This window comes from Crocodylus porosus, unplaced genomic scaffold (genome assembly GCF_001723895.1).
Source record: "Crocodylus porosus isolate Cpor-Errol unplaced genomic scaffold, CroPor_comp1, whole genome shotgun sequence".
NCBI lineage: Eukaryota > Metazoa > Chordata > Crocodylia > Crocodylidae > Crocodylus > Crocodylus porosus.
The window spans coordinates 29,225,995-29,247,588 of record NW_017728913.1 but is presented as its reverse complement, the minus strand read 5'-3'; the positions used below and the strand labels follow the sequence as shown (position 1 = coordinate 29,247,588).

The window sequence follows — 21,594 nt, the reverse complement described above, 5'->3', positions numbered from 1 at the left end:
GCGGGAGCCCGCGCCGCGCCCCCGCCCCGCCACCCGCGCACCATGCACTTGCCGGGACTCTGCTCTCTGGTTTGCGCTCTGCTGCTGGGACCCCGGCAGCCGCCCGCCGCCGCAGCCTACGAGTCGGGGCAGGGCTACTACGAGGAGGAGCCCGAGCTGGGAGAGGCGCAGGTAAGCGGCCCGCCGGGCCCGGGGCACCTGACTCTGCCTCGCCGCTGCCCGGCGGTGCCGACTCGCGTCCGACCCGGGACAGTCCGCGGGCATGTGGCTTAGCGGATGCTGGGCAGCGGGGGAGGCTTCTGCCTGGACGGAGGGGAACACAAATAAAAGCGGCTTGTTTCCATCTGTTTTGGAGGCCTCACGAGACGCCTCCCGATTTACCGCAAGGCTCCCAGAAGGTGTAACCCGCGCCCGGGCTCTGCCAGACCCAGCCTGGGGTCCCAAGCAGAGAGGCTTCCCGCTCATGCCTATTTCTGTGCCCAGGTCCTTAGCGCCTCAAAGCAAGTCTTGCCGCAGTGCCAGGATGGGCTGCGGGCAGTTGAGAGGCTTCAGTGCCTATGGGCTAGTCCTGCAGGCTGGTAAATGGGGAGCCTCTCTGACATTTGAAAAGTGGCCACGCGTGGGAAACGAGAGGGGAAGATGCCTCCTGTCTTGTTCTGAAAAGCCTTGACTGAAGTTTTCAGGGTTCCTTTGGGGTCTGGGTGTCTTGAAAATACACTGTAGTATGAATTCAGCTGTAATTGGGCTTATAAACGAAGTTATAGCATTTACATCAGGGACTGTGCCTATTAGCCAAAGCTTTTCTGTTGCTAAAACGTATATTAGTTTCCTGTCTTGTGTAGCTAGTCTATATTTTGCCAATACATACTAACATTATATACCGAAGAAATCTCTGTGCGTGCTGCACCCGTTTTTCAAAGTACAAGCTCTTTTACGACACTTCTTTCTTTTTACTTTCATAAACCCTAAAATGGAATCAAGTTATATTGCAGACAGCAGTCTTGCCAAGTAGTTTTTTTGGGGGGTTTCCCCCCCAAATCCAGGTAAGTTAAAATACAGAGACAAGAATCAAGCTGTTAACCCAGTTTATTGTATCATTAAGTAAAAGTCTTTAGAAGCTGCTACAAGGGAAGAAAAGCATTGCTGCCTATAATGTGTAAACCAGTTTATTAGCTCAACGTGAACGTGATGACATCTGAATGACTGGATCCTCAAAAGTAATTTATATTGAAAATACAGAAGCAACCCTAACTCGAGTTATTTGTATTCTTGTTGTCTAAAAATGTGGAGTCAATGCCTGAAGGGTACAAATACTCCTGAAAGTTGAATGCTGCTGCAGACTTTTACCTCTATGAGCTGTAGACAATTCATTCCCTTCTCTTAAGAGTTTTAAAGTGACCTCAGAAATCTGTCACTTTACTACACTGTGTAGAAGTACAAGTACTTGCTAGAAAATGTAGAGCAGTGAAGGAACTGAAAGGAGAAAGGTTGAGAGATGGGGGAGCAAGTGGAATAGCAGGTGTCAAGCAAATCATGTTAGCCGGCAAGTTTTATGTGCGATTAGTAGTAAGGGGCACAGTGCAAGAAGCTGATTCTGGCAAGCCTTGGTTGCTATAGAAGTCTTACATCCTGGGTAATCCTGTTGGGTTCAGCGGGGCTACTTGAGTAGATGTGCAGGATTGGGTCCCTTTTTTGTCCGCATTTGTCTCAGCTATGCAAGAACACTGAGGTGAATATCTGAAGGAATTAAAAAAAAAAGATTAGATAAACTGCCAGTGATTATTTCAAGAAAAATGTGATTAGCCTGTCTATAAAAGTCATTCACTTGACCTTTCTCAGCTGATGAAAAATGAGCGTGTCTGCTCTTTGTGTGTGTGTGTGTACTTAAGTTTATGTGTTCTCTGTTTTAACTTTCCATCACCTGTGCCACGGTATTACATAAGAAACTGAGGTGTGAGAGAGAAAGTATACACGTATATAGCTAAATGTCACTTTTCCAGAAACTTGTACTGCGGTAACATTGTTCTGACTGATCCGTTTAGAAGTTGTACCTTCAGAAGCTAAACTTGTAAAAGTGTAGGTGGAGTTTAGAAAGCTAGCTATGGGAAGAACCTACACAGAAAGTCAGAAACACCATCTTTGCTTTTCTTTATGTTGATACTTCAGTGCAAGATGCTGTTAATTCAGTCTCAGTTATAGATCAGTAGTAGTTATTTGTCATACATTAGGTACTGTAAATGGTGAAACATGGGTACTGATAAGCTGAAGCAATAGCATCTAACCTTTTCAGCTGCCAAGTTCATTATTTCAAAAGGTCAAGGGGCCACAGTCAGTACTCTTGAAACAGAGTCTCTAAGTGAAGCAAAGGGAAAAAACTCTTATCTGTCCTCTGCTTCAAATTTCCCTTGGTGGGGAGAGGAGGTGCGCTCTGTGAGGTGTTATGGTGGCATAACCAGCACCCACACTTCCCTCCGTGTAGCCCTGGGGATAGGAGGAGCAAGTGAAGCAAGCTATGCTTCTAGGAAAACTTAGCTGACCTTTGATGGTCTCTTGAGGCCCACAGTAAGTTGGTATAAGTTTAGAGCAGCCAACAGGCTGTTCTAACTTGTGCTAGGACGGGAAAGACATTGTAATCGGTGGCTGGATCTCAGCTTCTCTTTTTGATCCCTGTAGGGGCTAAGTTGGGAAAAGGAGCTGTTCTTTGTTGTTGCAGTCCCCAAGGATAAAGCACAACCATTTGGACTTCTACTCTGCTGTCCCTGGGGATCTTGCGTTTTGGTAGGGAAGCAGGCAGAACTCTTTCCCCCTCCCTCCCCTATGATCCAGTTGGCAGACAGCAGGGGAGCTGCTGAGCTGCTGCAGCAAGAGTGGACAGCAGCTGCCAAGAACAGCCCCAGTCATACCAGAGGAGCTCCTATGGCTACAGAGAGCCTTTTTACTGCCTCCTTATAGGGGCAGGGTTCATTCAAATATTGCAAGTGAAAAATCACAGGCTGTGGCTAAGGGAGCAAATTTTAATTGAATACCAGTTTGTTGTCTTAGCGTGTCTTGTGTCTTTACGGCTCACAATTTAGAGAACAGGGAGTCAAACATATGCCCTGGCTCACAGGTTTCAAACTAGCAAGCTAAGAAGAAAAAGAAAAAGGAAAGACCGTAAGTGCAAAATATTATCTAACACAAACTAGGTGCATCTACACAAGATGCTTTATTGCATAGCAGACTAATTTGCTACTCAGTAAAGCATCACTGTCTCTACATGAGTAACAATTAGGGTGCAGCAGACTAATTTCCTATTGTACTGGATAGTCCTGTCAACTGTGAGCAGTGTCCAGCAGCACAGTAAATTACTGTGCTTAAATGTGCATGTAGACAGTGACATTGGGACTAGTTTATTCCAGCTCACATTGTGCCGGAGTATATTAAGTTGCATTAATTGCATGTGTAGACGTGTCTACTGGAACAGTCAATTTAAACAGTGAACTGACAGATGACACAGCCCCTGCATAACTTTAATCTGGTAGAAAAATACCTTAAGAAAAATTAACACTGATGTAGGCATCGTGTTTTTGCACTTATCCAAGTGTTTGCTGAAGACAGACAGGCTATTGCATGTTCCCTCAACAAGGTAAGGTGTTGTAATACTTAACATGAGAAGCTACCTTTGGGTAGCTGATTGATGGCCTGCTCCAGATTGCAGTATTATTTATGTAGCTGTACAAAACAATATACGTTACACCGGCATGAATGTCCAGGGCTTTACTCAGTCTTTATATTGAACTACCCTGAGGAAAAACAGGAGTGAAAGTATACTAGCGTAACTGCTGTAGGTGTAGTCTGTTTGCAGGTTATCCTGGTGTACCGGTTTGCTCAAGAGCAACAGGTTAATAATGTCTCCCCTGCCACCTAGTGGTTCATCAGTGTAATTGCACCTATTACCTGAAACTACTCCAGATAGCTGTATGTCTGTCCTCTCCCAGTCGTGGTATAATTTACACTGATGTATGAAACCAGTGTAAATTATACCATTGTAACTATGTCATTTGTTCAGAAATTTGGAGACTATTTAGTTAATTACAAATCTCACTGGGCCATATTTTTGTTGTCCTTAATACTTAACGTAATTTTGAAGAAGCCAGCATAGTTGCAGTGGTATAATTGAGAAGCTAGCAGTCGATGTGTATTATTTGTATACAGATAAATTGTATAAATGTTACGCTTCATTTGTGTAGGACCCTTTAAAATATTTCAGACTTTTGTCTATATTATATTTGCTTTTGTTATTTTGTCATTTTTCATTCTGTCCACCTGTAGTATTCACATAGGTCCCTGAAAGATTCCAGTAAATCATGTTTCTCAGTGAAGAGAGAACTTTTGGTAAATACAGATCTGTCTGCTACTAATTAAGCACTCATGGATCACAGTAGATAGTGCTAGAATTTTTCTTTTCAAGGAATTAGAAGCATTTCTTTACTCACAGGTGTGATATAAGCAGAAGTCATTCATACTGTTTATGAAAAGGCAAACAATTATTGGCTAACATCAAATGATTTGATACTTTAGTTCCTAAGGGGAAAGACTATATCAGCATCTGTTAGGATGATCTTTTTTGTGTGATGTTAAATTTGTTAAATGATTATACTTATTTACAACATAAATGAATCTGTAGCAGACAGCAAATCTCTACGATTTACACAAAAATACCAAGTATAAAGAACCAGATTCTTCCTTAGAAATACACCCATTGAAACATGCTGACATTTGTATGTGCTGTACAGGATTAAAATTATACCTTACCTCATGCTAATTGCAAAATAACTGGAAAGATTACAGTGTCAAAGCAAGGGCACTATGATTAAGTGTCCTATGAGCATGCACACCAAATGTTCTTGTGTTGTTTTATGTAACATTAGAATCTTTGAAGTCAAATTGGTATGTGGGTATGTTCTGTGTATAAGAAAAGATTTAAATATGATTCCTTTCTTTTCCAGCCTTACGGTTTCATCATATATTTCTGGCAGCCAGCCAATGATGACAAAAAAATGCAGTAACTCTGATTTTGAGTTTTCTTTCAAATGTGGTGTCAGTTGGAATTTAGCAGGTAACAGATTAGGACAAGTACCGTACACATATTAACCATTTGCATTTTAAACAGAGCTAGGAAGTGCACCCTTCTGCTCCTGAGTATTGGGCTGCCTTTAATTGTAAGCAAGCCTTCCATCTTGTAGGTCGTTCCACTGTCCCATTCTTTCTGACCCTGGCACAGATGAAAATTCTTTACCTTCACATGGCAAGAGGACGGTGTGATTGTACCAAGTACTGGAACACACGTGGTGGCTTAATCTAGGTAACCTGGGTAGCACTAATAGCTTGGGCTTTATCCCACACTAGCAATTAAGGACCCTGGAGAGTATGCCCCATCATTGCTATAATGTGCTAAATCTCATGTTACCACAGTTTCACTGCTGTTGTTACCTGTGCTATTCAGTTTAAATTGAGATTTAAATGCTACCCGTGCTGCAGTTCCCCCTGCATTCGCTGCATAGAAATACCCATAGAAATATCTAGGAAGAAGCAGCAACAATAATACTGGTTGAGACTCCAAAATGCAGATACATCCTTTTTCTTCAGGGCAACTGAATTTTGAAGGATGGCTGATTTTCTCTGTCTAGTTACAAGTCTTGTCCCCAAACCACTGCCATGGATATGCTCTTCCCTCTTCCTCCTCCTCCAAGTTTAAACTTAATTTTACTGTGGCAGCTTTATGTGGTTTCATTAGTCTCTTTGAAACTGTTATTGAGTAGCGCTGGAGAAAGGAAGCCCACCTCTGCTTCTGGTTATTTTGTCAGAGGCATAACAGCAGGGGTCCGCACCCTGGGCTGTGACAGTGGTAGGGGAGGCCAGCTGTGGTGGCTATGGTAGTTGGGCTGGCAGTGGTGGTAGCTGCTGTTCCTGTACCTTCTAAGTGGGCACATGGGCTTGGTGCCCAGGTCACCCACCACTTGATACGCTTCAGCTTCCCATCAGCGTCAGCAAGTCGGTAGGACCTAGCTCTGGCCATCTTCCTTCCTTGCACTTTGGATTGACTGTATACTTAGAACTGGATTGATCAGGTTAGGAGAGAGTGGGTCTGTTTAGCTTTAACCTAGCTAGCATACGTACCTAGTGGTGAAGCTTCTGTGGTCTGGACTAAAGTGTGGGCTAGGTAAGCTCCCCTGTGATCTAGCTTAAGTGGCTAGTCCATGCTGAAGTCCCTTTTGCCATCAAAATGTTTACTGCTCTTTTTGCCATGCTAGTTAGAGTAAAGCTACCTTTGCATACCTGGCTGGGTTTTTCTCATGCCTCCCGATTGAAGGGTAGACATACCGTAAGGAGTCTTCCTCCTGTATTTGAACAAGGTCAGGATTTGACCATATAAGATTAAACAGTACAGGATTCCTAAGGTTCTAGGATGAACGTCCTTGAATTGATTACGATTTACATACAGTGTCAGGTATATAATGCAATACCATGAATCAGTTCTTTATAGCTCTTTCATAACTGATTTTTAAGAATTCTTAGCTTCTTGTTAGCATAGTAATAAATATATTCCATTTGCCAGTTGTTGCCAGTTCTAAACTACTTACTGAAAAGTGGCAGTATGATCTCTTTACTTAGTGATAGATTAATGAAGTACAGAATATTCTTTGTGTCAAAAGTTGTTTTTTTGCTCTGAACATGTGCACTTAAGCCCCCTTTCTCTTAGGTATTGTCCTCATTTTACTGTCAACTGATACAGATTTTTAATAACTGATCTTCCTCTAAGGAACTGCTGGTTTAATGCAGATGAGTTTTTTGACTAACTTGCGATGCGTGGTCACGAGAAAACAGTTTGTAAAGCATTGATCTCAACTCTTCAAGTTTTCTCCAGGGTATTTAATTTATGGGGTGAGGTGGGCAAGGGGTGGAGGGGAGGGTACTAGACTTGGTAGAAATAAGTAATTCTTGCTATGCTGCTTTGAAGTGTTTTGACACTGCATGCAAGAGATCATACCAGTGTACAACTAGAATTTGTTTCATTTTCTCCATGACTGTGACCCACTTGATATATCTTGCTTCTATTTATACTGTTTTGTAATTTATCTCGTGTTTTTTTGTGGGAGGCAACTTGATCACCAAGGGATTCATCGCAATAGCGCTCATCATGAAAGCCTGATGCAATACTGCTTATGCAAGCAAAACTTTGACCTTAGTCCAACATTTTCTTTCCATAAGTATTTCAGAATCAAGCTCTAAGAGTACATGGCTTTGTTCAACTCTTTAAGTATGTACAAATGTATGTTCTTGTTTATCGTAAGCAAGCATATTTGTACATCCATTAATTATCTGTTTTCATAGGACAGTTGATAATAAATACCTGCTTTACTTTGGGCAGGATAAAGCCTTTATTTAAGGTAAATACACTATTTAGGGAGATCTGTTGAAACCTGCTTTCAGAAACACAGACTTAAAATGTTCTAATATCAGTTGGAATTCCTCTCAGGTCACATCTTAGGAAAGCCATTGATTTCAATCACACTCAATTACAGTGTGATATACATGTGCAGTGCTAAAAAGCTGCGCCTTTTTGTTGAAAATATTATCAATGACTTTTTAAAAGATGTGCTCCAGCTAATGAAATCCTGGAACCAAAGATGTCCAGCAATATCAGATATTTCAGAGGGTGCCTCAAGAAATGCCATAGTGGACAGTTTATGGAATAAGCTTCTTGTAGGGAAGTTGCTTCCTAACCCCTTGGTGTACCTGTTCACTGATGCCTTGAAGGGGTTTATAGCTTTTCTGTTTTTTCAGTCCTATGAAATAAAAGTAGTTGTTTTTTCTTATCTATATCAATGTCTAATACATGTTAGAAATCTCATCAAGCTTTGGGCCTTAATGACATCTGAGGCCAAACTTCTTTGATGAACACACTGCCTTAGGTTCAGAGGCAACAGGGGTTGCTGGTTCTTGGGCTACAGAGTCAAAATGGCCGCATGTTAAGCCTAGTTGCACCACTTCCTTGTGTGCCTTTGCCTATGGAAGTTGGTGCATGTCTAACTACATTAGCCCATTGGACTGCTAGGTTGGAGCTGCAGGACATGTTAACCAGTGTAAATTAAACTGGTGTTGGTAATAAAGAGAGGTGACCAACCCTCTGCAGGCCACTGTGCTATTACAGTGCCTTGACACTAGTCAGTAGAGAGATGCTACTAGGCCAGTGGTGCTCAACCTCTAGCCTGCAGGCCAGATTGGCTCACAGAGACATGTCATCCAGCCCATGGAGCTCCCAGAGATCTAGAAATTTGTGGGTGAGGGAGCATTAATTGCTACTCCCCTGCTGCCAGATTTCCAAACCCATGGAAAGCCCTGTGGGCTAGATAATGGCACCCTGTCCTTGTAATGATGATCATAGGAAAGTATGGCTGAAAGGGACCTTACAAGGTCATCTAGCCCAGCCCCTGTTCAATGTAGAATCATCCTCAGTTAAACCATACTAGCTAAGTGTCTGTCCATCCTGTTCTTGAACATTTCCAAGAATGCAGATTCCACAATTTCTCTGTTCCAGTGGCTGACCTTCATAGTCAGAAAGTTCTTTTATTCTTCAATGTAAATTTCCTCTGGAAGCCATTGTTCCTCGTGTTCCCTGCAATCCACAAAGAAAAGCCCATCTCTATCCTCTCTGTAATCACCCTTCAGGTATTTGAAGACAGTGATCATAGCCCCCCTTATCTTGTCCAGACTAAACACATTTAGCTCTTTCTATCTTTCCTCGTAAGTCTTGTTTCCCAGGCTTACTTTTGTCACTCTGTGCTAGAGACAGTACTCCAGGTAATGCTTCACTGTGCTGAATAAAGTGGCAAAATCACTTCCCTTAATTTGCAAGTGACACATCTGTTAATACAACCTAGTACATGGCTGGCCTTTTTGCAACAAGAGCACACTGTTGCCTTATGTGCAGCTTTGGTCTACTGTAACCTCTAGATCCTTCTCTTCAGTACAGCAGCCTAGCTAGTCATTCCCAGTTTGTATTTGTGTGTGCAGTTACTGCATCCCAAGTGTAGGATTTAGCATTCCTTTTTTAATTTAATCCAGTTGATTGTGGACCCTTTTTTTCCAGACTGTCTAGGTCATTCTGGATCCTAGCCCAGCTCTTCAGAGTGCATACAACTTCAGCCAATTAAGCATCTACCTTACTTTCGTCTAGTCTGCTTCTCCTGAGCATGTTCATGAGACTGTGTCAAAAATCTTGTTAAAATCAGGGTATATCATATTCACTGTTTCCTCTTTTCCCTTCTGTCCACAAAGCCTGTTACTGTGTCATAGAAGGAAATCAGGTTTGTTAGGCATGCCTTGCTCCTGATGAAGCCATGCTGGCTGTTCCTGATCACCATGTTCTTCTTTAGGTACTTTAGAATAGATACTCTGAGCTTATGCTCCATGATCTTTCCAGGTATTGAGCTCAGCCTGACTGGTCTGTAATTCTCCAGGACCTCCTTTCCTTTCTTAAATATGGGCACCATATTTGCCCTTTCCCAGTCCTGGACTTTCCTGGACTTTTGCCCTTTTCCAATCCTGGACTTCACCAAACTTCCACAAGTTTTAAAGAGATAACCCGTGCCTCTGAAATTACTGTAGCCAATTCCTTCAGTACCCTAGGGGGCATCTCATCTGGCCCTACTGAGTTGAAAGCATATGTGTCTGGTGCCTCTCCAGTCGGGGGGGGCATGTGCCCCCCTTGACACCAGTCAGCAACTGGGGGGGTCCCCCGGAGTCTGATCCCGGGGAGGGAGAGAGGGACGCTCCTGGTGGCCTGTCCTGCTTCTGGAGCTCTGCAGGGTTGCTGATCTCACTCACCATGGCCGTGCTGCTTCCAGAGCTCTGCAGTCATTTCTGGAAGTGGCGCAGCCACATTTGCTGGTGGCCTCACTCCCCGCCAGTGCTCACGGGGGGGGCACTGGTGCTCCTGCCTGCCCCCCAGCCTGTTGGCTACACAAGGAGCATGGCCTGACAGGGGGTGCACCGGTGCTTTCAGGGGTTGCATGTGCACCCCTATGTGTTGCCCCTGCCTGAAAACTTCCAGCTTTTCTAGGTACTTGCTAACCTGTCCTTCTACTACTCTAGGCTGTTCATTCTTTTTTATCTTTGTTGCCAAGTGCACCTGTCATTTGGTAGTTGCCCCCATTTGTGAAGACTGAAGTAAAAAAGGTATTAAAAGCATCAGTCTTCTCTGCATCATCCATAACTGGATTGCCTTCCACATTCCAAAAGCTATGGTTTCTTTGATACGCTTTTTAATTTTTACATACTTGTAGAATCCCTTTCTATTGGCTTCAATGTCCCTTGCACCTCAAACTGAGCCTTGGCTTGCCTACTTTTCTTCCAGCGTACCTGTGGAATATGGGTTACACTCTTCCCTTGCACTGTGCTCACATTTCCATTTTTATAGGCTTCTTTTTTGAGTTTCAATTCACTGACGAGGTTGCTGTCTAGCCAGATTGGTCTCCCATTGCACTTCCTAATCTTCTGGTGTATCAGGACAGCTTGCTCCTATGCGCTTAAAAGGTTGTTTAAAGTACAACCAGCTCACCTGAACTCCTTTTCCCAGCAGACTTGCCTCCCAGGGGATCCTGCCCACCTGTCCCCTTACTTTGTTGAAGTATGCTTTTCCAAAATCCAGTGTCTTTATTCTGCTGCTGTGTTTCCTTCTTCCCCTTTGGTGTTGAAGGGCTCATCTACATGAGATGCTACTGCATGGTAGTTACTGTGCATTTATTTAGTACTTGTGTATATATAAGAAAGTACTAAATAAATGCACAGTAACTGAAGTTACTGAGCAGTACTGGCAAATGTCTTTTAAGTAACATTACTGCACAGTAACCTAATAATACTGTGCAGTAGCTTATTAGTACTGTTTGTGCTGTGACACACTACTGTATGGCATTATTCAACTGCTGTGTAGATGCAGCGGCGTCTTGTATAGATGCATATTATGTCAGCATCTTGCATAGATGCACTTGCTGTCACCTGAGTTACCTTCCACTTTCATAGTCTCATATTCTCAGTCATTACACTCTGTTTGTGAGCAACAAGTTGACAAAAGCTGCAGCCCTAGCTGGCCTCTCTGTATCAGAACGTTATCCCCAGCACACTATAGGAATTTCCTAGGCTGTTTGTACACTGCTTTGTTTCCCCTCCCAGCAGATGTCATAGAACCATATAAATTAAGGGCTGGAAGTGACCTCGGCAGATCATTGAATCCAACCCCCCTGCTCTGGGCAGGAATACTGCTGAGATCAATGATCCGAGCAAGTTGTCTGTCCAGTCTCCTTTTGAAAACTTCAAAGGTTGGGGATTGCACCACCTCCTTGGGAAGTCTGTTCAAGATTCTGGTCACCTTTACCATAAAAAAGTCCTTCCTTGTATCCGACTTGAAACTAAACTCTGACTGTTTACGGAACAGTCCCAGATCCCTTATGTTTTCCTTATAAGGTTTGTCCTCCAAGCCTTTAACCATTCTTGTGGCCCTTCTCTGGACCCTTTTAAGATTCTCCACACCTTATTTTGAAGTGTGGTACCCAAACCAGAACACAGTACTCCAGTTGGGGTCCCACCAGCACTGAGTAGAGGGGAGTATCACTTCCTTAGTCCCTGCTCACGATCCATCGGCTAATGCATCACAGTATGCTATTAGCTCTGTTGATTACACTGTCGCACTGGCAGCTCATGTTCATCCTGTGATCAACCATAACCCTGAGGTCCCTTTCAGCCATCGTGCTGGCTAGGACATCTCCTAACCTATATTCACATCACTGGTTACTTGTCCCCAGATGAAGCACTCTGTAATTATCCTTGCTGAACAGCATCCTGTTCCACTCCACCCACTTTTTCAGCTTGTCCAGGTCTGTGTGGGTCTGCATCCTATCCCCTGGTGTGACCGCTTTTCCCCATAACTTAGTATTATCCACAAATTTGGCCAGCATGCTTTCTACATCCTCATGTAAATCATTGATAAAGATGTTGAACAGCACAGGGCCAAGAACCAAATGCTGCGGGACACCACTGGCCACTTCCCACCAAGATGATACAGACCCATCCACTGACACTCTCTCGGTTCAACCCTTAGCTAGTTCCCAACCCACCTGAAAATAGACACTGCCAGCCCACATCCCCCCCAGTTTTGTTATAAGAATATCATGGGAGACCATATTGAAGGCCAAGCAGGCGATGACCATTTATATGCAGGAACACTGATGCAAAATATTGATTAAAGAGTCCTGGTAATTGAAGTCGCTCATGAGAACCAGAACTTGTGATTTGGAATGTTGTGTCATTTGTTTAAAGGAGGCCTCTTCCACCTCCATTTTCTGGTTTGGTGGCCTGTAGCAGATGCCCATCATGGACTTCTGTCTCCACCCATCAGGGATTAACCTATTTTAAGGCCCTCCTTACTAGGTTAGCAAGCCTGTATATGAAGACACTCTTCCCTATCTTCATTAGGTTGACCTCATCTCTTCCTAACAGTCCTTCTTGAAAGGAAGGGGTTGAAGAAGCACCACCATCTACGTAGCCACATGTTGATCTCCAGGATGAGAATGAGAATACCAGCTAGTCCTGTCCCCTTCACCCTTGTAGCCAGAGCCATTTTTAATCTGTTCTGTGTCACCCCTGGTGGTATAATGTCTACATGGATGAGCACCATGTGATAGAGCCTGGAATCGGTTATTTTGGAAACCTTTTCATGCAGGCTCCTGGGTCAAGGTGACATATGACTTGACACAGGGTTGCAGAGCTGGAAGGTTGGGCACCACTGTTTTAGATTGCTTGCACTGAACAAATGGCTATTCCAGGATGAAATTGAGTAGAGCTGGGTACATGTGGCATGCATACACTGGTGACTCATTACTTTTCACTTTCTCAAGTGTAATATAGACCAGGGACATATACTAGTGTAGGATGCCTGTCATGTGTCCTCTGCAGGTTTACATTGATTTAAGGACAGATTATGGTGGTGCAAACATGTTATGTATCTACACCCTATGACCACTGGCTGTTTTGCAATGCATTAATTTTTTGTGTGCTGCTTTCTTTTTTTGTTCTCCTGATTTTATTATTCTAAATGGGTGTATTGATTTGTTTATTGATTTATTAGTGAAAAACAAAAAAATGATTTTCCTAGCCTGCGTCTTCAGGGTTTTGAGGTTATTTAAAACATGACATTTGTGAAATGTTTGTTTTTCTCTGTCAGATTTATGTTTTTCTTTTAAAATACTTGCATAAAATTGGAAGTAATTGGGAACTGAATCACCAGAAGGATTAAGGGGATGTGGACAGGCTAATTTGTAATGAAAGATTGAAAGAACAAAACATTTAGAGTTTGGCTAACTAGGATATGAACATCTACAAATGCTTGAAGGGTGTGAGCACCAGGAAAAAAATATTATAGAAGGGCGGCATTGTTTAGCATGAGATCTAGTAGTAGTGGAGTTCACTTAAGAGAAATAAAATACCAGGGAGGTTGGTGGGGGTACTTCCTGATGATTAAAGCTGGTAGATTTAATTTTGGAAGAATCATGATCAAAGCCCAAATTCATTAACCTCCATGACCTAGTGCAGGATGTTTTTTATAGGTTTATTTTTTTTGAAGCATCTGACTGATTTGTTTTTGTTTCATCCTGACTACTTAGTGATTATCCAAACAGATGCTCCCTATGTGCATGAGACAAAATTCTTTTGGGCAGGAATGTCTTCTGGGGCCTGCATGCACCCTGAAGTTTTGCTTACCTGCCATAACTGAGGCTCGCTCCTTTGCTATCACTGGTGGAACCCTCTAGTGTCCCTGTCTTTTGCCCTTAATGTTAATTACCTCTGTTTTTCTAGTTAGGCAGTTTAGCTGATGCAGTCTAGATATTTGTTCTGTGTCTACTGGCTTAAAAAAAAACCTAACTAAACAAATGTAGATTTCAAATTAATAGGTTTCCCTCCCATTGCCTGCACAGTTAACCCCCCTGTATGAAAGTTTTAAAATGGCTGACCCTGAGTCACCACTGTTCCAGATGTATATGTCCCAAAGGTGCAGGGCCTATGAAGGAGAGCCACTCCAGGTACCTTCTACACTTGGGAGAAGGATGTGTTCTGGAACGCTGCTTGATGTCATTCTATGTCTCTCTTTTTATAGTTAGCCATGTTAGTGAAGTCAAGTAGAAGGTAGAGTTGATTGCTATCTTATAGACTAACCAAAGTTAGTACACACACACATGATTGCTATCTTATAGACTAACCAAACTTAGTGTGTGTGTGTGTGTGTGTGTGTGTGTGTGTGTGTGTGTGCACCCACACACACACCCACACACACACCCACACACACACACACACACTTTGGTTAATTTATAAGGTGATAATCTACCCTGCATTCTATAAAAACACTAAGAAGGCAAGAGAGGCAAAGTATATATCATCTCGGATAGGTCCATACAAACCAAGTAGACCTTCAGAGAATCAAGGGAAGGATCTTTTGCAATACACCAGAAAATAATTGGGATCCACAGGAACCACATCATTCCATACCCACTGAGATGTCCTCCTTTTCATTATCTCTAACTACTGTGGCAATACTCATCTATTTGGGGAGTCAATCTGTATTCCAAGAAAGTGCCATCATCTGCAGCAAGATCCCTTTCACAAGAGATAAATTAATGTTGGACTCATCTTTTCCCAGGCTAAAATTAGGGAGGTCAGAGAGGAATACAGTAATAGTGCTCACCGTTTTGAAACAATATGAGCCTCTAACCAACTCCTCACCCTTAATGAAACTATTTAACTCTTACCCACAGCTTCCATCTATGAACTGTAAGTATTCCACCACTTGTCAAAAATAATGGCTGAAACACAAGATAGCCTACTGGACATCATCCAGGAGAGCAACTTAGATTTCTGAGTACTGTTCAGGCTTCCCTTATAGACTGATTCAACTATGTCCAGGAATCGGGGACTGCTCAAACTTGCCAGAATAATTTTCCATATTTCAGTGGTACGCTAGGGCTTAAGGAGCCTTTGGTCAAATTCTGTAATAGAGACGTAGAGCAGCAATGTGGAGCTGGAGCTATGTTTTATTGCTATTTACAGTAAGATATGAGCTAGCTTGTCACTCCAAGGAGATTGGTAATGATGACTATCTATGAGTGGCTAAGTATCATTAATTAAAAACTTTCAACTTTTGATCAGATGACTTTGAACAGCATATGAAGACAGTAAAGAATGAGTTTAGATATTTGTAGTGAAAGCAAAATATTTCAAGAATTGCGAACACAGATTGTGTGCACTCTGGTCGCATATGAGAATGTTATAATTATATAGATAAATGTTTAATGTACAGTTTCCAACCAGAGAAATTCAAAATGATTGCTCTATATGAATTACATGATCATGATGGACTAAAATACTTGGTTGAAGATTTTTGCTTTGTACTTTTATCTGTACTCATTGCCAAAACAGAGGATAGTTCTTCAAAAAGGGACGTTCATCTATGTCTTGTTGAGCTAAGAAAAGTGGAAAAGTATTGAATGCTTTGCAGGCATTAACTGGCTTGACAGGTGCTATGGAGGGCATAGGTCAGTAACTTAAGCTGACTAATATTCAGGAGCAAATACTGTTGTGATTTAGTATGTGAGTGTACTTTGAAATGGCTAATTATGCTCTAACAGATGATGAATTAACCAAAGTATTTTGTGAATAGATTAAGACTCTGGAAGAGATTTAGCACACTGACTAATAAGCCAGCGTATTAACTAGATTACACTATACTCCCTTGTACAAGTTTCCCAGCTCCAAGTTTTGGTAGGACCTATATTACAATTCCTTTTAAAGTAGGACCCCATTTACACACCTTCAAGCAGCTGCATAATTGCTTGTCAGTCTTCAAGGTTAGGTACAGACATTGAAAAGCCCGGGGCGGAATCAATGCAAGTTATGCGATTTTCTGTAAGTAGCATAGTTTAGATCATTAGCAAAGAAAACACACATTCTCCCTTCGGAGGGGACAGCAAATCTTTGACCAGGTTCTGCCTTTTTTAAACCAGTCTATTCAAGCCAAACTTCTGTTATGGGTATAGACTGGTTTCCAATCACTTATACTGGTACAAGTGTAATGTCTGCACCTGGCCCAAGACTGGCATCTGTGTATAAAATAGCAAAAATAATGGTAATGGCTCATACAGATTCCATGACTTGTTATCCTTCTCGATTACTTGAATTGCTGCTGCTAAAAATTTTGACTGGTGAAGAAACTGAGTACTGGTTGGGAATATTCAACCCATTTGCCCTTTGTACAATGTGGAAGAAGTTCCAAACAGACACTGCTGCTCAAAAGAATCTGAGTTTGCGTTCCGGGAGTGTATATCAAGAATAGAATCTGTATCATTTGTGGGAGCATGGCAGCGACTATAAGATCAGTAACCTACTTTGTCGTTTTTGCTAATCACACATCCCTAACTCGTGTTTTAATCTTTTCTAATGTAGGGCCTTAATTTTAATGTGACAGTCTGATGTAAGTTAGTAGAGAGGCTTTAACAAATATTTCTTTAATTGAGGGGAAAATCAAGGTAAATTAGAATTTAGCAATTTTTTATCACCAAATAATTTTATAACAAATTAGGAGTTTGGGGGAAGAAAAAAGTTAAATACAATGAAGTTTAGGTCCTGATTCTCCAATATAATTTATTAATATAGGTCCTTGCATTTGTGGAGTCGTAGGCCATTTGTACACACCACAAAATTGACTTTTAAAGCAGTTTGATGCCCTTTTGCACTGCTTTAATGGTGCAGCTGTTTGCATGTGGGAGGCGTAATATGCATTAAGTGACTTTGGGATGCAGCAAAATAAAACATCTCCAAGGTGGTTTAGTTTGCTGAGGAGGGAAGCACCGGGCCCCGTGCATCTCAGGGGCTGTGCAGCCTGTGCAGACAGGCTCCACTGAAGGAAAAAACAAACCGGCAGGCTTCATTTTTCTCCCAGGAGCCTGCCTGAGCTGCATGGGGGTGCAGTGCTTCCTTCCACAGCTGCAGTACTCTCTAGGACCTCTAGGGCTGGGTGCTTGTAGGCAGGTGCTGCCTGTGGGTGCTGCCATGGAGGGAAGCAGCAGCCACTCCTCCCCATTCCCTGTCTTCCCCCTTCCCCCCCAGTGCAGCTCAAGGACCACTTGGCCCGCTGGCAGTTTGCCCTCCCCTCCCCATCTCTAGAGAGGTAGGTAAAGGTTCCACACTATATGTTTTTCCTTACTTGAGTGTGTTTGGCCATTACAGAAGGATCCAGAAGGATTCTGGATTCATTTATAATAGAATACATAGTTTTATTACTGAAATCTTGTTCAGTTGATTATATTAATATAGAGAATGTTTGGTGAAAGCAGTAATAGTGAAAAGACAACTGAAAATCTCCAAAATCCCAGATATTTCTCTACAGAACTAAGAATAACATTTCCTGCAGAGTTTTTGCTTAAATTTCTGCAGATACTCCTGATATATTCAGGATTGATCTTGCAGATTTCCTCCCCAAATAATTATTGCATTTTAGATGTTGTAATAGTAAGAAATCTAACAAATATATTTGTCACTATTTTCATATGTAGTAATTGAAGAATAAACGCTGTCATTAGGCTTTATTTTTGTTTGCCATCTTAAGAATTTTTCTCAGTGGTATAAGTTGTAACCTAGAACATACCAGTCTGAAAACCATTAGAGCAACGTAGGAAAAAAAATTGTTAACTTGCCAGTATCTAGAATGTAAATCAAAATATTTTTTATTGTTGCTTTTCAACTAGCAGCAAATAATTATTCAGAAATTCTAATACTTGTACAAAAATGGCCGACACAGAAATGGATGGTGAAGAATACTATCTACAGAAATTTCACTTTAACGAATGTATCTGAGCACTGTTTAAAACAAATTTGGGTAAAAAAAAAAAGCATACTTTATCAGATTTTTTTTAACGACGTCTACATTTAAGTAAATGTGTGCTTAAACATTAAAAAATGATCAGTAATTTTTTTGATTGCTTCATTTTGTGGATATCATTCTTGAGACACCTTCCAGGCACACTTTCTGAAATACAGATCCCTTCAAGGTATGTTGTTGTGGACAATCCGAATTAACTAGGCAGTCTTGAAATTATCATGCTTGTGCATGCTTGTTCAAAATATGCTCTCATATTCATCAGCAATAGTAAGTAGGAGAGGCTGTGTAAATTCTTCAACACAGTTCTGAAAATTCACCACAGCCCTGATTTACATCACTCTATTATAGACATTGGCCTCGCTTGATTAAAGACTACTGCTTCAACCAAATTTCTGTGGTGTGGCTTGTGTCTCATAGGAACTGTGATGATACCAAAGTAAGTTTCACTGAAATCCAAGAAAGTATTTGCATTCTGGTTTGCAGTTTTTATTAACCTGCTCTTGAGCAGGGGTTTGGACTAGATGACCTCCTGAGGTCCCTTCCAACCTGTATTTTCTATGATTCTTTCTATTATTCTATATCTCATTGTAATTTCATGCTTGCTAGGATTTGGATAATACTTTTTAGAATACTTTGTGTGCTTTTTTAATTCTATTTTTTCATATGAAGAATACATCTTTTTCTTTTATATACTGTATCAACAAAGCCAGTGGAGGTGATAATAGGTTTGTATACATTTGCAGGTCTACTACTTATGCTCAAATCCATAGTACAGTAACTGTCTGTGGAAGATAAACAATACACTTACCAAATAATTCTTTGCAGCTTGATTGACAATTCTGTCCTCTTACTGAATTTTCAAATTGAAGCAAAGCTTCATTAGAATAGCAAATTTTGCATAGTAGATTCAATCTTGATGCAGCCACTACTGTAATTTGAATATCACTTTTCATTTTACCTCTTATTTTGAGTTATCAATGTCAAAGACACCCTCAATGAGATTTTATCGGTGTTTTGTATAAGGAATTAAGTGAAAATTTAAATGTTTAAATTTGCAGTGTTCTTCTTACATGCATTTTAATTGTATCCTGAATTTTTAAATTATGCACGTAGAAAATTTAGAAGCAAAAAGAAAATTCATTTTATAGAAAGAAAATCATCTAGATAAGAGCCGTTAAAATAAATAAATATAAAGCTTTTACCTTAGTATTATAATCAATTTCCAACAACTGTTTCCATAAACCTTGAAGAGAATTGTCTTTCCCTGAAAGAAGGGTAACTTTGGGAAGGTTAACTTACATGGTAGAACAGTTTCATGTTTGCTTATGTCTCGTTACTGAGTAACCAGATCTTAATTCATTTTAAAATGTTAAGAGCCTGCTCGTAGCTTCCCCTGAGTGAGCCTAGGGATTGGGGGAGGGAGAGAGGAATAAGAGGTTCAGAATCACCCCTGGCCACTGCTTTAATGTCTGAGTGCAGATCTTTCTCCTGTCTAGCATTTCTTAGGGCACCCTGGACCAGATCCAAAAAAGGATTTAAGTGCCTAAACTGCAACTTGGGTCAAAAAAGTGATCCACAAAATCCTGCTTCGCGTGACAGTAGGAACTTTGTGGGAACCAAAATTTTCAGTTTTAGATGCATAAACAACAGGAGCTCCTTTCTGCAACAGTACAGCCCCAAACCCAGTAGGACTGGTATCTATCGCTGCGCTCAAGTACTTCAGCACTGGTGCCCTGGTGAGCAGTTTTTTCAGATGTTTAAATACGATCCCTCATGCTGTAGCATTCAGGCAAGTTCAGCGGTTTTCCCAGGAGTTGTTCTAAAGGATTTGCCCTCATACCACTATATCATCTATCTAGCATTCAACACTACCAGCAGATGGTTGGGGTGACTTTAGGCATTTCTCGCTGACAGGTGTTGTGTTCCATGCAAATGACCATACCTCTGACAACCTAGAGAAGATCACTGGAAGAAAAGGACATAGGTACTCTGACTGCAACTGTGCTTTGCAGTCTCCTTTGTGAATCTTATTTGTATCTACTTATTTTAAGTTAAAAGCTTAACAGTGGAACTATAAAACAGACTGTATTGCTGATTGATGCCCAGTAAAGTATGTTCAGTTACTGACTGGTTTAGTCTGAATGGAGGTTTCCTCTTCCCATTTATAAATTACAGTACAGTACAGTGTAGAGGAATTTAGTGTATGGACTTCATGTCTTATCAGTGTGTACATTTGACTACTTAGCTTAGCCCAATCTTCTAAACCTGGCAGTTGAGTGCTATGGAGAAATTTTAGGAAGAACATTGAAAATATTCATTTTTTTTTTTTTGTAATCGTTAATATACAAAAGCTAGCTAGAAATCTATTTTCAGTGTACATTTATTGCCAAACTAGACCAGGAGCCAGCAAGGCACTCGGGGCAGAGAGGGGTTAACAGGAACAAGCCAGGAACAAGCATGAAGTCACAAACTTGGAAAGCAGGACCCAGAGAAGAAGAAATCAGAAAAAAGTAGGGCCTGGCATGTGCGGATCAAAGTTAAGGTTTTACCAGAAGTTAGGTAGCAGAGGTCAAAGTCAGGTATCCATCTCGTTGCCATGGTGTCAAGCCAAGGGTTGAAACAAGTTTGTGGTCAGGGCATCTGCTGATCAAGGCCAGGCAGTCCAAGATAGGAACAAGGCTAGAGGGTACAGGACAGCAACACCTGTTAACACTGTTGCTAGAAGAAAGCTTTAGAGCAGGGGTGTCACACCTATGGCCGTGGGAATAAATTATTGTGTTGGGCTTCCCACAATGTGGCTGGGGCTCCAGGACTGTGGCTCTTGCCAAATGCCCGGGATGTCAAGCCTCTTTCTGCCAGGTCCTGGACTGGCTGGAGTGAGCACTGCATGAGAGTAAGTTCTATGGCCCAGTCTTGCTCACAAAGCTAGACCCATGCCGTTCATCCAGCCCTCAGGATCAGTCGAGCAGACACCCCCGCTTTAGAGAAAGTGGTAGGATTTTATAGCCTTCTCTTCAAGGGCTTGTAGCTCTCATTGGGAATCTCATAGGAAGACTCAGGCTGAGCTGGAGCATTGGCCAGCTGCTGAGTGGTGCTACAGCTTAGGCTTCCACCTGTGGGTGTGGAAAAAATGTTTTAAATCACTGGGATGCTAACAATATTGTTCATAGACACTTACTAGCATCCTTTTAAAAATCAAAACTATTTTGTGACGTGTCTCCAGGGGATGAAAACTTACCAACATAGTAATTCTGGTGTAATTATACTGCTATAGTTATGGTAGTATATCTTCCTCTGTGAACATACTTTTTCCAGAATAATCATGTATTTTCTTATTTTAGTCTTCCAGTCTTCCAAACAATATAGGCTCAGCTGAGGTATGCTTATTCTGGAATAAGTTATCCATGTGAGAATATACACCGCTATAGTATTATCATTGTTTTGGTAATTTTTTCTGTGGAACAAGCTTTTAATGAGATGGTTTATTTGGAATGCTTTCCATTTTGACAGGTAATTCCATACATTTTATTCTATCGCTTATGTTTGGGTATGGGTCTAGGAAATTTACTTACTGAGTAAATTGAATCTTTTCAGTCTCCAAAGAAATACAATCGAAATTGCCATGGGGA

At 41.5% G+C, this 21,594-nt stretch overlaps 1 protein-coding gene and 1 long non-coding RNA gene across 2 annotated transcripts in view; one reads left to right on the top strand and one right to left on the bottom strand.

Annotated features, from left to right (window-relative positions):
- The first annotated feature begins 6 nt into the window (after positions 1 to 6).
- VEGFC (vascular endothelial growth factor C) overlaps positions 7 to 21,594 on the top strand; it is a 123,948-nt gene continuing 102,360 nt past the window's right edge. The window contains exon 1 of the mRNA XM_019534644.1: positions 7 to 171. Coding sequence (XP_019390189.1) covers positions 43 to 171 — 129 coding nt within the window. The 5' untranslated portion in view covers positions 7 to 42. The remainder of the gene's footprint in view (positions 172 to 21,594) is intronic.
- On the bottom strand, positions 1,069 to 19,862 carry LOC109309771. The gene is made up of 3 exons (XR_002101035.1): positions 19,168 to 19,862; positions 3,027 to 3,125; positions 1,069 to 1,737 (listed from the first exon to the last, which is right to left on the bottom strand). It is a non-coding gene; the product is annotated as an uncharacterized LOC109309771 (long non-coding RNA).